The following is a 15231-nucleotide window of genomic DNA, read 5'->3' on the forward strand; positions in this document are numbered from 1 at the left end:
GGATTTTCCATCCCTAAATGTACAAATAATCTTTGTACTGGAGCAATGATAATTCTTCAGTTTAGTACTAATATGATAACACTGATCGACATCCAGACTGACGAAGTGCTGGTGGAGTGATGCTGTGTTGGCCCAATAGGGGCATGAGGTGGGCAGGGGGTTCAGATCTTGCCCTCGGGAATATGTTTTCTGGAGCCACAGCCTGCTTCAAAGAGAAGGGAAGGGGACTGATGAAAAGGAGTCTCTTTCCTGTAGCATGCTCAACGTTAACACAAGTGCTTTGTTAGTTTGGATGTTGGCTGCTACCTACATTGGGGTAGGCCGCCTTGCCTCTCCAGCTGTTTTTGAACTACAACTCCCATCATTACCAGCCACAGTGCTTCATCAGCCTTGTAATGTGGCGTTTGCAACGTTGCACAAGAGCACTCATTGCAGAAATGCAAGAATTGCACACAGTTTCCAGTGGCCTCCTATCGTGCAACTGTGTTTTCACAATTCTTGCATTTACACAAAGAGCAACTGTGCAAATGCATTTACACAAGTGCAACTGTGCAAATGCAACCATGCAAATGCTCCATTTCAAGTGGTGGAACATTGTGTGGTATGTCAGCCAAGGACAAATGTGCACTGGCGCATTTCAGCTTCCAGCAGTGAGAAAAGAGGCAGGTAGGAGGCATGCAGAGGACTAACTAGACAGTGTACAAGCTCCACCCAAGAGGGCTTAAATGTGGACACATTTTGCAAGAGAAACTGAGTGAAATAAAGAGAGAACCTCGTGGTAAAGCCCATGAGAGGGGGAGGAGGAAGAAAGAGAGGAAGCATACTGCCTCTCATTTTGCAAGCAATCTGCTGGCAAAAATGGGGGGGGGGCAGGAGTCCAGTCAGGTGTGCAGAGAGTGATACAGGGAATACATCAGATAATTCTGATAGCTCTTCTGGGACAGCTCTCCCAGTATCACCGAGCAGTTTTCCATGAAACATGCTCTTGGTAGAGTCAAGATTTCTCATGGAATTAAGCAAACGGATTGACTGGGGATCTTTTAGAAAATATTATGCTTTCTTTGCTGAATTTTTAACTGCAGGATTCATGATCAGTGGGCCATTAATACTGCAGAAGAAGCTCAGTTGTCAATGAAAGTCAAGCCAGCTTAAGCTGCTTTGAGTCATCTTTCCTCACTCTTGCACTACGGAGGAGGGGAGTGAGCTTGTCTGGGCGGGCAGGTCACATCGACAATGACCATTATTTCAGAGAAATCCGAAAAGTCAGTTTCCCATCCTTTAAAGGTGCAGGTGGGGGCAAAACAGCAAAAGTCAAGATGCCACACAAACAGAAAGCCCTTTTTTCCAGCGTTACAGCAAGAGAGTGTTATGAGGCCTGGGAACAAGAGAGGGATGAGGGAGGTCATTCATTTATCCCTACATGGACATTCTCTAATACTACTTAGATGCTGCTAGAATTACTGACTGGGGTATCTAACCCGCTGCTGTCTTTGTTTGTTTTTGCTTGTTTAGGTGAAACAATGAGAATTGCTTCGTCAGAGTTTGCCGATGATCCCTGCTCTTCTGTCAAACGAGGTACCATGGTACGGGCAGCCCGAGCTCTGCTTTCTGCTGTCACCCGCTTGCTCATCTTGGCTGACATGGCAGATGTCATGAGACTTTTGTCGCACCTAAAAATTGTAAGACTTCTTAAAATCATTAAAAGTGTGTGTGTGTATAATAAGGGAACAATAAGATATAATAAGAGATAAATAATATAATGGGAAGAATATAATAAGAGAAGAACCACCAATAAATATAATAATAAGAAAAGAACCACCAAGTGTCACTAGCTTTGTTACTAATTTTGCTTGTATATTAACACGGAATCTGACTTTAAAACAAAAATATTTTGGGGAAATCTTGATCCCAAAGCCACCTGACCCCACCATTCTTCCTTCCTCAGATCTGAACTCACTTCTAATCTGTCTCACTTCTTCTGAGAGGGAAAAGCAAACAAAACCTGGTCTTTTAGACCATTCCTCAGGGCTTGGTTGTTGTGGGGTTGGTGCATCCAAGAGGGTGTTAATTGTGTGTTATGGAAGTGTGAGCTCAGTGGTTGCACAAACAGCAGCTGGATCCTTTGTGCCTCTGTTCACCCCTACCAAGGGGTTTGTGGCAGAGTAGAGAAAATGTGAGTCCATTTGGAAGGGTTCGGTCCCTTGGTCACACATACGCATGTGCGCGCACACACACACGCTGTAGCTGACAGTACAAGGCATTCCCCAAGGATCTACTGTTGATGCTCCTAAAGGTTGTAATCAACTAATGGTTCATACTTTGCATGGATTTTTATGTATGCACACATTGTACCTAATTCCATTTTTAAATATGTATCTGCTTGTGAAGACCCCTAGCGCTGTTGTGAATTGACGCATACATCCATGTGCATTGTCACATGCTGGTAGCACAACACACTGGAAAATCCAGATTGAGTTGCTTTCTGGTGGTCTGGTGTGTTATCATCTCATGACAACATATATCGATTTCACATTAAAAATACATGCAATGACCAAAAGTCTATATTTTAATGGTGGGGGGAGTGGTTTAGATATAGCTGGCAGGGGGTAAGGCCAATTGAAGTAATTGATTTAAAGCACAATTTTCCATGCAGTGTTTATTTATTTAACATATTTATATACCGCCCAAAACACAAGTTTAGATGCTTCCTAAATAAAGGTTCATCCTGATTGTTCCATGAGTGAAAGGGACTTCTGTTTGCTCAAAAAGGGGGCAATTTTTGCCAGTCACCTCTTGTCTGTATCCTTGAACATTATTATTAAGAATTCTTATGCACTGTAGTGCTTTTCAACAGAAGTTTGATTTTCAACGTGGAAGAAGCTTTTCAACATGGTTTCCATAGCAAATGGAATGGTTTGGTTTTCAACATGGAAGAAACCTTTCAACATGGTTTCCTTAGCAAATGGCATCAGAGCAGGGATGTCTGTCCCAAAGGGACAGTCTAAAAGGAAACACAAAGGAGATGCCAACAACACCCGCCCCCTTGTTGCTATATATGAAAGACATCATTTTAAAAGGTGCTTTTTTGCCCCAACAACAGGGATCAGAAATCCAGATCCTGAACTTGGGGGACCCTCTGGATGGGGCATGGGGTGAAGGAACGTGAAGATCAGTGAAAATAGCCCCACCTTTTGTGCTAATTGAGCAGTGTTCTATTCACAAAAGATGTAGTTCAGATACAACCCAACTATATAATGTAGCTTCAGCCTTAAGACCAGGCTTTGCGTCTAATTGTCACCCTGCATATATTTTCCACTCTTTTTCTTTTTTTACTCGGAGAAGGGATTTTTCCAATGATTCTCAAATGTGGTCTTCTCTATTTGCATCCATAAGTGGCCTGCACATATCCGCTGACTGGTATCTACAGTAGAAACTGCTTCTTCTCTTCAGTGTTTCTTCTGTTTCAGTCTGCTCCTTCTTCATTCTCATCTCTGCCCTGCCCTACTGCCCCCAACATGCACCAAAAGATTAATATGTAGGCCAGTGTTCTCCACGAGGAATCGTCATTTGGGCAGGAGAAGCCTCCTGCAGTAATTCAGGAGCTGGGGGCACTCCAGATTTTCGATTGTGTGTTAGGTAAAAACAAGGTCAGAGGCGGGGAGCTTGATTATTAGTCAAGCTCCAGCCGTGTAGAACGAGTGTGCCATACACAGATTCCTTCTGCAGCTTCTGAACAAGGCTGGTGGGGAAATTGTCCTACCCAGCTGGGACTTGACTGACAGTCAAACTTCCCATCTCCTACCTTGGTTTGCCCCCTAATATATGATTGAAAAATGGGGACACGCCCAGCATTTGAATGATGACCGTAGGAACTGTCTTCATTTTTAAAAATAAATAAATTGGTAAATAGAGTAACACATATTTATAATTAGAGTACTAACTCTGAGCCAGTTGTAGACATTGGGTTGTTACTAGAACTAAAACAGGAGTAAGAGCTTACCCAGGTGGATCAGTATGAAACCTGGCCTTCATGATCTCACCGTGTCATATGGACACGTGTGTCAGGGATCGCAGCCCCCAAGTATGCCCACTTTGCAGAAGCAGACACAACCCCCGAAGGCTCCACTGTGGCCCCTTCCCTGGCAGCAGCCCCCAACCTGGCTGCCCACTCAGCAAACGGGGGAATGCTTCTGGGGAATCCGGAAGTCATGCTCCAGTCTCGGTGGATGTCTAGCAGGGTGTGCAGGGTTGTCAGGACAAAAAGCTAAGCTGCAGCTGAGAAAGACGAGAGGTTGGGAGGAGAGCTGGTCATGAGGCAGCAAGCATGAATGATCCCCTTGGCTAAGCAGGGTCCACCCTGGTCTGCATTTGGATGGGAAATCACACGTGTGAGACTGCAAGATAGTCCCCTTTGAGGATGGAGCCGCTCTGTGAAGAGCACCTGTATGCTGGCATGCAGAAGGTTCTGAGTTCTCCTCCTGGCATCTCCAAGATAGGGCCGAGAGAGACTCTGGCCTGCAACCTCGCAGAAGCCGCTCCCAGTCTGTGTGTAGACAATACTGAGCTAGAAGGACCAATGGTCTGACTCAGGATATGGCAGCTTCCTTTGTCCCTGAAAGGTGAGAGACATCTTGCAAGAAGCTCTTGCAAGAACCCAGGATGGATGGGGGATGTGTGTGGAGGCTGAGGAGGAGATGGGCCAGGCAGCTGATGGGCCAGGCCTGTACTTCAGAGGTGGCCAAGGAATGCTGACTCAAAAGGGGAGGAAGAACTAGCCGTTGAGAAACACCCCTCCCTTCATTACTGAGGCCTGGGGGATGGAAACTTGCACCCCTTTGCAGTGGATGGTTACGCTGTATGGTGATACGTGAAAGATGGTTTCTGTCTGTAGGATGGAAAGTGGTTTTAGGAGTTCATAAGGTTAGCTTAGGTATTTCATTTGGTCTATAACCAGTATAACAACAATACATTTAATACGTATACCACATTATAATGTAACGGATCCACTTTCTGCCTTCTCCTACTTGTTAGAGAAGTTACATCTTATTATGCAAACTGCACCTCAGAATTTGGCCATCGAGAATGTTCTCTCTGCTTTCTGATCAGCCAACAAATACAAGGCATAAAATGTTTCCGATCGCCCTGGTAAGGATGACAAAATGGGCCGTTAGAGGTTCATGAAGATGTTTGCATTAAGTTCGAATTTCCTTTTAAATGGGATTATTTTCAAGAGAGAAGCTTATTTGTCATTAAACATGAAGCAAAACAAAAACAAAAAACCCAGAGCCATCTGGTAGCAGGTGCCTCTGTGGTGTCCATCTTGCTCTGTGAAGGGCTTTCAGACAGCTCCATAAAAGACAGAAGGCGTAGGCTATCACCCTCTTGTGGTAGACCCAGAACACTGCCGTTTGCTTGTCCTTTGAGGGGCTCTCTGATGCTATGGCAAAGCCTGTGTCAGAACTTTGACTGGAACTGGAAACAGCAAGTGCTTAATGAATCATCAAAGATGGAAAAGTATATGAACGCCACAGAGGCATTATAGAGCAGCAAATTATTTGCTGTGGGTTTGCATCTGGTTTGTTGCTGTCTGTCTTTGTGCCTGCAGGGGCACATAACAAAATGCTTTGTAATTGGAACTAACTGGTGTAATGATTGATTTTCCCCATTCCTCTCTCCATAGCTGGCTGTTGCTAATCGAGAGCAGAGGGAATATCTGCTCTGTAAACAGGACTGAGCAGAATGTTTTAAAATCTGGTTTATCTTCTTGATCAAGTCTCCCCCCTCCCCCGTCCCCATTCTCTGCTGACCGTCTTCCCTCAACATTGCTGCAGAATGTGGTTCCCGAGGCAATAATGCATGGCAACCTTTAGTTTGGAATTAATCCACCCAGGCATATTTCAATTTCCCCCAGAACCTGTATTTTAATGGAAAATGCCAAATCCTTTCCTGCAGGGAAGGTGGCAATCCGTGCTGTAATGAGCACAGTGCCACCCTGTTCAAAAATCAGCATATTACCCAATAAAATATGTACATAGTAAACAAGATGTCTCTTGAATACGTGCCCGCAGTTTTAACTTCATGATGAAGGCCAGGCCAGTTCAGATGATCTCTTGACACAGAGGACTTTCAGAACTTTCAGTGTGTATTTGTAGCCTCTTCAGTGTGTGTGTGTGTGTGTGTGTGTGTGCGCGCACACACACACACACACACACACACACACACACACACACACTTGCATGAAGTGATGATGCTGGAGGAGGTAATTGTTGAATGAGTATGCAGAATAGGAATTTAGGAGCATAGGAAGCTTCAAGGCCGAACCATCTAGCTCAGTATTGTCACTGACTGGCAGTGGCTCTCTAAGGCTTCAGACAGGATTCTCTCTCAGCTCTCCCTGGAAGTGCCAAGGAGTGAACCTTGGACCTTCTGCACATATGCATGCCGCTGCTCTTCCAGTGAGCTATGGCCCCCTCCCCTCAGGGGAGTATCTTACAGCACTCACATTTAGTCACCAATCCAAGTGGAAACCAAGGCAGACCCTGCTTAGCAAAGGGGACAATTGATGCTTGCTAGCACAAGACCAGCTCTCCTCCCTTTTATGGAGCCAGGCCTTTATTCTGTTCAGCTCAGTGTGGTCTTCACTGACTGGCAGGGGCTCTCCAAGGTTTCAGGCAGGACTTGTTCCCAGTCCTGCCTGGAGATGCTGCCAGGGAGTGAACTTGGGGCCTTCTGCATGCACAGCAGATGCTGTACCACTAAGCTAAGGCCCCATCTAGAATCTGGTTGCGAATTCATCCATTTTTACTGTGGTAGTTGTTACACCAGAGGAGGCCTTACCATTGGGAATTGGGAATTTTCTGTAATCCTCTTTCTTCCTTTGCTTGCCTGCTTCAATGCTGATATCTGCCCAGAGATGTAAGTTTTGGGCGGTATAAAAATATGTAAAATAAAATAAATAAATCATGGCACTCCGTTCTGCTGGGCAACACCCAGAGAGTTGGAGAGTATTTTGTCCTTCCCCCACCCGCCATCACACTTCTTTTACATGCTGACTTTGAAACGCTTGAATTGGCATACACTATAACCTTCATATCTCATCCAAGAAATCATTTCAGTATCTTTTCCTTCATGCTATGTGTTTACTCTTTTTAAAAAAATCTGGATTACATTCAAGAACCTGAGACTTTAATTTGGCATTCCGTCTGTTTGCATCAATTCTTGGATATGATAACAATCGTTATATTTGAATTCAGTTAGGAGAAAAAATGGATTTGGGACAAATGTTTCTTGTGTTGTATGGGTTTTTGCACTCCATTTATTGATTGGCTCAGACACTGGCATTAGCAGAAGGGTGCCCTCTGCATTCTAATAAGAATAGTAAAAAGAAATAATATATAAATACATACAAGTCTGTGTACAATGCACTTGGTTATGATAAATTATTTTTTATTTATTTGTCTGGATTGCTTCTCAGATTCATTGGGCCATGAGATCTCTCTTGTCCTGAGGACTCTGAAAATCTGCTGATTTTCCATAAACAGCAAATATCACACTTAGGCTTTCCATATAGAGGTCCCCGAAGTATGTTCTGCACAACAGCAAATAATTGGGCTCATTACTTGCACAATATTTTATTTCTGTTGACCAACACCGACCGGGACAGATAATCCATTTTGGCTGTGATAGTTGTCACACCAGAGGAGGCATTGCCATTGTGAATTGGGAACTCTCTGAAGTTTTCATATTGCATGTGTGCATGCAGAAGGCCCCAAGTTCTCTCCCTGGCAGCATCTCCAAAATAGGGCTGGGAGAGACTCCTGCCTACAACCCCAGAGAAGCTGCTTCCAGTCTGTGTAGACAATACTGAGCTAGGTGGACCAAGGGCCCAACTCGGTAGAAGGCAGCTTCTTGTGTTCTATGTTCCTATGTCAAAGGAGGAGTTCCCAAAATCACTTACAATGTGTCTTTGGAGGATGCTGGGAGGAGGGCTGGTCTTGTGGTAGCAAGCATGTATTTGCTAAGCTGGGACTATCTTGGTTTGCATTTGGATGGGATACTACATGTTTCCCAGAAGGGCTTTCTATCAGCTTCAGGTGATACGCTAGCTGCGACCGTTTCTTGAGATGAACGACCTCAAAACAGTGGTACATATTTTGGTAACCTCCAAACTTGACTTCTGCAATGTGCTCTATGTGGGGCTGCCTTTGTACATAGTCGGGAAACTTCAGTTGGTACAGAATGCGGCGGCCAGGTTGGTCTCTGGCTCATCTTGGAGAGACCACATCACCCTTTTGCTGAAAGAGCTACACTGCCTGCAAATAGGCTTCCAAGCAAAATACAAAGTGATAGTTATAACTTATAAAGCCCAAAATGGCTTAGGCCCTTGCCACTTAAGAGAACGTCTTTTTCATTATGAGCCCCACCTCCCACTGAGGTCGTCTGGAGAGGTCCATCTCCAGTTGTTGCCAGCTTGGCTGGTGACCACACAGGGACGGGCCTTCTCGGTTGCTGCCCTGAGACTGTGGAATGCACTCCCTACTGAGATACAATCCGCTCCATCTCTGACAATTTTTAAAAAGCATTTGAAAACCCACCTATTTACCCAAGCTTTCCCAGCTTTTAATTTTAAAAAAAATTGTTTTAAGTTTTTGTATATGTTTTTAACTTGTTTTATGCTATTGTTAACTGCCCAGACACGAATGTTTGAGGTGGTATACAAATTTGATAAATAAATAAAATAAAATAAATAAATAAATGTGTGAGCACTGTAAGGTATTCCCTTTAGGGGATGGGGATGCTCTGGGAAGAGCACTTGGGTATTTGCATGCAGAAGCTTCCATGTTCCCTCCCTGGCATCTCCAGTCCGTGTAGACCAGGGATTCTCAGCGTTGGGTCCCCTTATGTTATTGGACTTCAACACCCATAATTCCCAGCCCCAGTGGCCTTTGGTTGGGGATTATGGGAGTTGAAGTCCAAAAACATTGGGGCATGGGTCTGACAGTAGCAGGCAGCTCCTTATGTTCCTTTGACTCCCCCTTTCATTAGTGATGGACAAGCTGCCCCAAGCTTCTCCCATCTTTGTTTTGAGCCCTTGCAGCCCAAAGGTAGACTAGTTGCTTTGGCAGCTGTGGATCAATCACAAGGAAAGCTCCTTCAGCTTGAGCAGTCTCTGGCTGCCACCAGTCTAAGAGGCTGGGCTTGGCAGAGAGAATCTTTGCTCAGCTGAGAGAAATCTGCCTCCTGGCTGTACAAAGTTCAGGAGGATGCCAGCATGGCTAACAAGTAGAGTTGGGGAAGCTATCAAAGGAAAGAAGACTTCCTTCAGAAAATGGAAGTGCTGCCCAAATGAAGAGAACACGAAGGAAAATAAACTCTGGCAAAATAAATGCAAGGATACAATAAGGGATGCAAAGAGAGAGTTTGAGGAATATATAGCTAGAAGTGTCAAGGGGAATAAGAGGAGAGCTGGTCTTGTGGTAGCAAGCATGACTTGTCCCCTTAGCTAAGCAGGGTCTGCCCTGGTTGCATTTGAATGGGAGACTTGATGTGTGAGCACTGTAAGATACTCCCCTCAGGGGATGGAGCCGCTCTGGGAAGAGCAGAAGGTTTCAAGTTCCCTCCCTGGTTTCTCCAAGATAGGGCTGAGAGAGATTCCTGCCTGCAACCTTGGAGAAGCCACTGCCAGTCTGTGAAGACAATACTGAGCTAGATAGACCAGTTGTCTGACTCAGTATATGGCAGCTTCCTATGTTCCTATGTTCCTAACAAAAACTTCTTTAAATATGTCAGAAGTAGAAAACTTGTCAGGGAGGCTATTGGACCCTTAGATGATGAGGATGTGAAAGGGATTATTAAAGAGGATAAGGAGATTGCAGAGAAGCTGAATGAGTTCTTTGCATCTGTCTTCATGGCTGAGGATACTGACCATATACCCGCTCCAGAACATGAGTTTTTCAGGTTTAGTGTCCAAGGAACTGGGTGAATTTGAGATAACAAGGGAAGATGTTCTAAATTGTCTTGAAAAGCTAAAAATTAACAAATCATCAGGGCCAGATGGCATCCACTCAAGAGTTCTGAAGGGACTCAAATGTGAAATTGCCGATCTCCTAGCAAAATATATATAACTTGTCCCTACAACCAGGCTCTGTACCAAAAGACTGGAAAGTAGCCAGTGTGACTCAAATTTTCAAAAAGGAATCTGGGGGGATCTGGGAAATTACAGGCCAGTCAGCTTAACTCCAGTGCTGGGTAAATTGATGGAAAGCATAAAGGACAAAATAGTTGAACACATACAAGAACAGGCCCTGCTGGGGGAGAATCAGCATGGCTTCTGCAAAGGAAAGTCTAGCCTCACTAACCTTTTGGAGTTTTTTGAGAGTGTCAACAGGCATGTGGATAAAGGTGATCCGGTTCACGTAATATACTTGGACTTCCAAAAAGCTTTTGATGGTTCCCTGCCAAAGGCTCTTGAGTAAACTTAGCAGTCATGGAATAAGGGGACAGATTCATATGTGGATCGGTAACTGGTTGAAGGAAAGGAAACAGAGTAGGGATAAATGGACAGTTTTCATAATGGAGGTAGGTAGGAAGTGGGGTCCCCCAGAGATTGGTACCGGGACCAGTGCTAATTAACTTGTTCATAAATGATCTAGAAGTTGGGGTGACCAGCAATGTGGCTAAATTTGCAGATGATACTAAACTATTTAGGGTAGTGAAATCCACAATGGATTGTGAGGAACTCTAAAAAGATCTCTCCAAACTGGGGGAGTGAGTGACAAGATGGCAAATGGGGTTCAATGTCAGCAAGTGTAAAGTGATCCACATTGGGTCACAAACCACCAACTTGACATATACACTGATGGGATCTGAGCTGTCAGTGACTGACCAGGAGAGAGATCTTGGGGGTGTGGTGGACAGCTCATTGAAAGTGTCGTCTGAATGCATTGCAGCTGTGAAAAAAAGCTAATTCCATGGTAGGAATCATTAGGAGGGGAATTGAAAACAAAAATGCTAATATTTTAATGCCCTTATACAAATCTATGGTGCGGCCACATCTGGAGTACTGCGTACAGCTTTGGTTACCATATCTTAAGAAGGTTATTGTAGAACTGGAAAAGGTGCAGAAGAGGGCAAACAAAATGATCAGTTGCCTGGAGCACCTTCCTTATTAGGCTAGGCTACAGTATCTGGAGCTCTTTACCTGGAAAAGAGATGAGTAAGGGGAGACATGATCAGTGTATAAAATTATGCATGGAGTGGAGAAAAAAGACAGAGATAAATTTTTCTCCCTCTCTCACAACACTAGAACCAGGGGTCACCCCATGAAACTGAAGGTTGGAAAATTTAGGACCGACAAGAGGAAGTACTTTTTCACACAGTGTAAAATTAATCTATGGAATTCTTTGCCATGGGATGTGGTGATGGCCACCAGCTTGGATGGCTTTAAAAGGGGTTTAGACAGATTCATGGAGGACAGGTCTATCAATGCCTACTAGTCTGGTGGCTTTGGCATGCACATACCTCTTGCCTGTAGGCTCCCCAGAGGCATCTGGTGGGGCACTGTGTGAAACAGGATACACTAGATGGGCCTTGTGCCTGATCCAGCAGGGCTGTTCTTATGTTCTTAAAGTGTTTGTCAGCCAGGGATTTCCCTTTCTTTCTGTTCTGGACTTTAATCCCATAATTTGGGGGCTCATGAGGCTTGTCTCTCCCTTGAGACAGGCTTTAGTAACAGTTCTCTTCTGAACCTTCCTCCTGAGAACCTTGTTGCTTCTCTACTTTGGTTCACATAACAGGATTGTGTATTCAGCAGTGGTGGGAAGCTCAGCATGCTGTGACTTTAAAGAGCTTGATTCTTGAGTTACTTGTATCATGCTCTCTAGAGCCTTCCAGTTGTTGTTGAACTACAACTCCCATCATTCCCAGCCACAGTGAATTGTTTGCCCACCCCTGCTTTAGGGGTATCCTGCTGAAATGTCCTGGGAGAGGGAGCTTATCCCCTACTACAAGCCTGCTCAACTAAGGCCCCCCAGCTGTTTTTGGTGTACAACTCCCATAATCCCCATCCACAGTAGCCAATAGCCAGGGATTAAGAGAGTTGTAGGCCAACATCTGCAGGAGAGCCGCAGTTGAGCAGGCCTGCCCTACTGGATTTCTCTGCAGCTCATGAACTTGAGAGGTACTGTTCCCTCGTTATGTGCTGGTTTTTTTGGCTGGTTCTGGTAGCCAATGCAAAACATGCACAGAGTGTGTCATGGGAAAAAAAGTTAAGGCTGTATCTGCTGAATGTACTGCTACAAGATTACTACCATGGGGAGTGATTTAAAGCAGTCTCCATCTGGCAGCTCTAACACAAGCACCACCTCTAAATTATGCAGCAATGGATCGATATGTTGTAGCACAGCGGGGATGCTGGTGCTAATAGGTATAATAAGCAAGTAGCAAGGGACAGTTGTCTCTGCCTTCCTGAAGCATGCAGATTACCCAGTGCAAATACATAAAATAATACAATGGAGAGGGTTGAAGGAGGAATTCCAAAGTCACCTGGCCTCATTTCCACCCTTGTCTATTCTCAGCGGCTCAGAATACTTGAGCAACCAGAAAACCTGGGCAAGGGGGTTTGCAGTGGAGTGTTAGAACCAGTGTTCCCTCTAACAGGGATTCACAGATGTTGACTACAAGTCCCAGAATCCCCAGCTGCAACAGCTTTTGCTTGGGGATTCTGGGAGTTGTAGTCAACATCTGGGAATCCCTGTTGGAGGGAACACTGGTTAGAACACATGGTTTGTATGCCGAAGGTTACAGTTTCCATTCCTGGCATCTTCTGGTGCTGCCATCTTGTTAAGCTAGACAGGACCACTGTCTGAAACCCTGGACAGTTGCCACAAGTCAGTGTAGATAATCATGAGCGAGATGAGCCAGTTATCTGGCTCAGCAGAAGGCAGCCTGATAACTCAACTCCTCCTTCCCACCAACATATCTACCCTGCCCACAATTCCCATCCAGTTCCACAGTATGTGAGCCTAGTACCATTGTGGTCACGCTAGTTGCACAAACACGAAAATGCTGTTGCATGAGAGTACACCTATACCTTCCCATAGATTTACACTCATGTAATGGCTGGGTTCCACAACAAGCTTGCCCCAATGGTATTAAACTCGTGTACAATTGTTCTGTATATGTGCCACTATTTCTTTCTCTCTTTCCTATTCCATTTCTTGTAGAATCCCAAGCTTTGATGCTGCTTCAGGATGCCTAGTTAGCAGTGGTTTTCCCTTCTGATCCCTGCCACTCATGCCTCTCTCTGGCTTCCTGCAAACCCTGGGGAGACAGAGGACCCAGTCTGGAGAAAAACTGGTTTTAAAAGTCGGTGGTGCATTTTCTCTCAGGTGTTGTTTGTTGACAAAGGTGCAGAAGAGGGCAACCAAGGGGCCTGGAGCACCTTACTTATGAGGCAAGGCTATAGCATTAGGGCTCTTTAGTTTAGAAAAGAGGTGACTATGGGGAGACATGACTGAAGTATATAAATTTATGCATGGAGTAGAGAGAGGGGACAGAGAAAAACTTTTCTTCCTCTCCCACAACACTAGAAACAGAGGCCAACCCATGAAACTGATGGTCTGGAAATTTAGGACCGACAAAAGAAGCACTTTTTAACAGAGCACATATATATGGAATTCTCTGCCACAGGATGTGATGATGGCCACCACTAGCTTGGATGGCTTTAAAAGGGTCTTAGACAAATTCATGGAGGGCAGGTCTATCAATGGCTACTAGTCTGGAGGCTATAAGCCAGCTCCAGCCTCAGAAGCAAGATGCCTTTGAATATCAGTTGAAAGGGAGCAACAACAGGAGAGAGGACATACCCTCACCTCTCTTGCCGGTGGGCTTCCCAGATGCATCTGGTAGGCTACTGTGTAAAACAGGATGCTGGACTAGATAGGCCTTGGGCCTGATCCAGCAGGGCTATTCTTATGTCCTTGTGTGCTTATGACAGCTCTCAGTAGAAGTGGCAGGAGTTGTTTAATGGTGCTCACCTTTAGCAATCCAGGCTACTCCAACGAAATGCTTATTAGCGAGCTGGCTGAGCTTACAAAGACCCTGATCCTTACAGTCATTCACACACACACGACCTCGTCCCTGGCACTGATGGCTTCAGCAAGCTACCGCCTTAGACGTCTGCTGAAATATTTAATTCTACACGTCAGGTGGTGTAACAGAAATGACATATTATCCCTTCAGCGTGGCTTCCTGATAGGAATGCAAATTTTGTAGCATTGTGCTGCAGGCAGCCTTTCTGTGTGTACCTCCAAATTTATTTCCCTGGGACATTTTCATAAATATAGAATAAGCAGGCCTGATAGCTCCCCCACCCCTCCCCGACAGAAGGGACTGACGTTAATTGAAAAAGATGTAAAACTGGTCGCTAGCAGAAAATGGCAGCCAATTCATCTGCATGAGAATGGAAGTGATAGTAGTTGCCTTTATGTTAGGATTGTAGCAATTTTCATGTCAGAAAATTAGTTAGTATTTTTGGTGGCGGAGGAGAAACAGCAGGAATAAATTGCACATTGATGAGATTCTGGTTTTCTTGGTAATTTTCTTAACTGTCATGGCAATCAGCAAGGTTTGTACTTACACTCCTTTCACTGGGAAAGGAATGAGTTGATACTATGATTGGGTAATTAGAGCATAGTAGTAGAGAGTCGCTTTTACCTTTTGAGCATGACAAATGTTATCTAGAGACACTGATTGATGTAACAGAATGTTGGGGTTTGTTTGTTTGTTTAGGAATTTTAGGCTACTTTTCCATTTGAAATATGCAAAGTGGCTTACAAACAATGCAGAATTAAACATGATCATTTTACACCAGTCATTCACAGGGAAAGGTGGGGCAGCATGTTTGGTGTAGCTTCACATGCATGGAGCAAGTAAAAGGATATAAGAACAGCCCTGCTGGATCAGGCCCAAGGCCCATCTAGTCCAGCATCCCGTATCCCACAGTGGCCCGCCAGCTACCTCTGAGAAGCCCACAGGCAAGAGGTGAGGGCATGTTCTCTCTCCTGCTGTTGTTCCCCTGCAAGTGGTATTCAGAGGCATCTTGCCCCAAAGCCTGGAGGAAGGACTAGCAGCCATTGATGGACTTGTCCTCCATGAATTTGTCTAAGCCCTGCTGAAAACCATCTACGCTAGTGGGCAAGCTGGTAGCCACCACATCTTGTGGCAGAGAAT

General features: G+C 44.9%; 1 protein-coding gene across 4 annotated transcripts in view; it reads left to right on the forward strand.

Annotated features, from left to right (window-relative positions):
* Positions 1–15231, forward strand: part of CTNNA2 (catenin alpha 2) — a 783863-nt gene that overhangs the window by 209091 nt on the left and 559541 nt on the right. For all 4 annotated transcript variants that reach the window (XM_053257021.1, XM_053257022.1, XM_053257024.1 and 1 more), the window contains one exon: positions 1513–1679. In XM_053257021.1, the coding sequence (XP_053112996.1) occupies positions 1513–1679 (167 nt within the window). The remainder of the gene's footprint in view (positions 1–1512; positions 1680–15231) is intronic.

Source organism: Hemicordylus capensis, chromosome 5, assembly GCF_027244095.1.
Source record: "Hemicordylus capensis ecotype Gifberg chromosome 5, rHemCap1.1.pri, whole genome shotgun sequence".
NCBI lineage: Eukaryota > Metazoa > Chordata > Lepidosauria > Squamata > Cordylidae > Hemicordylus > Hemicordylus capensis.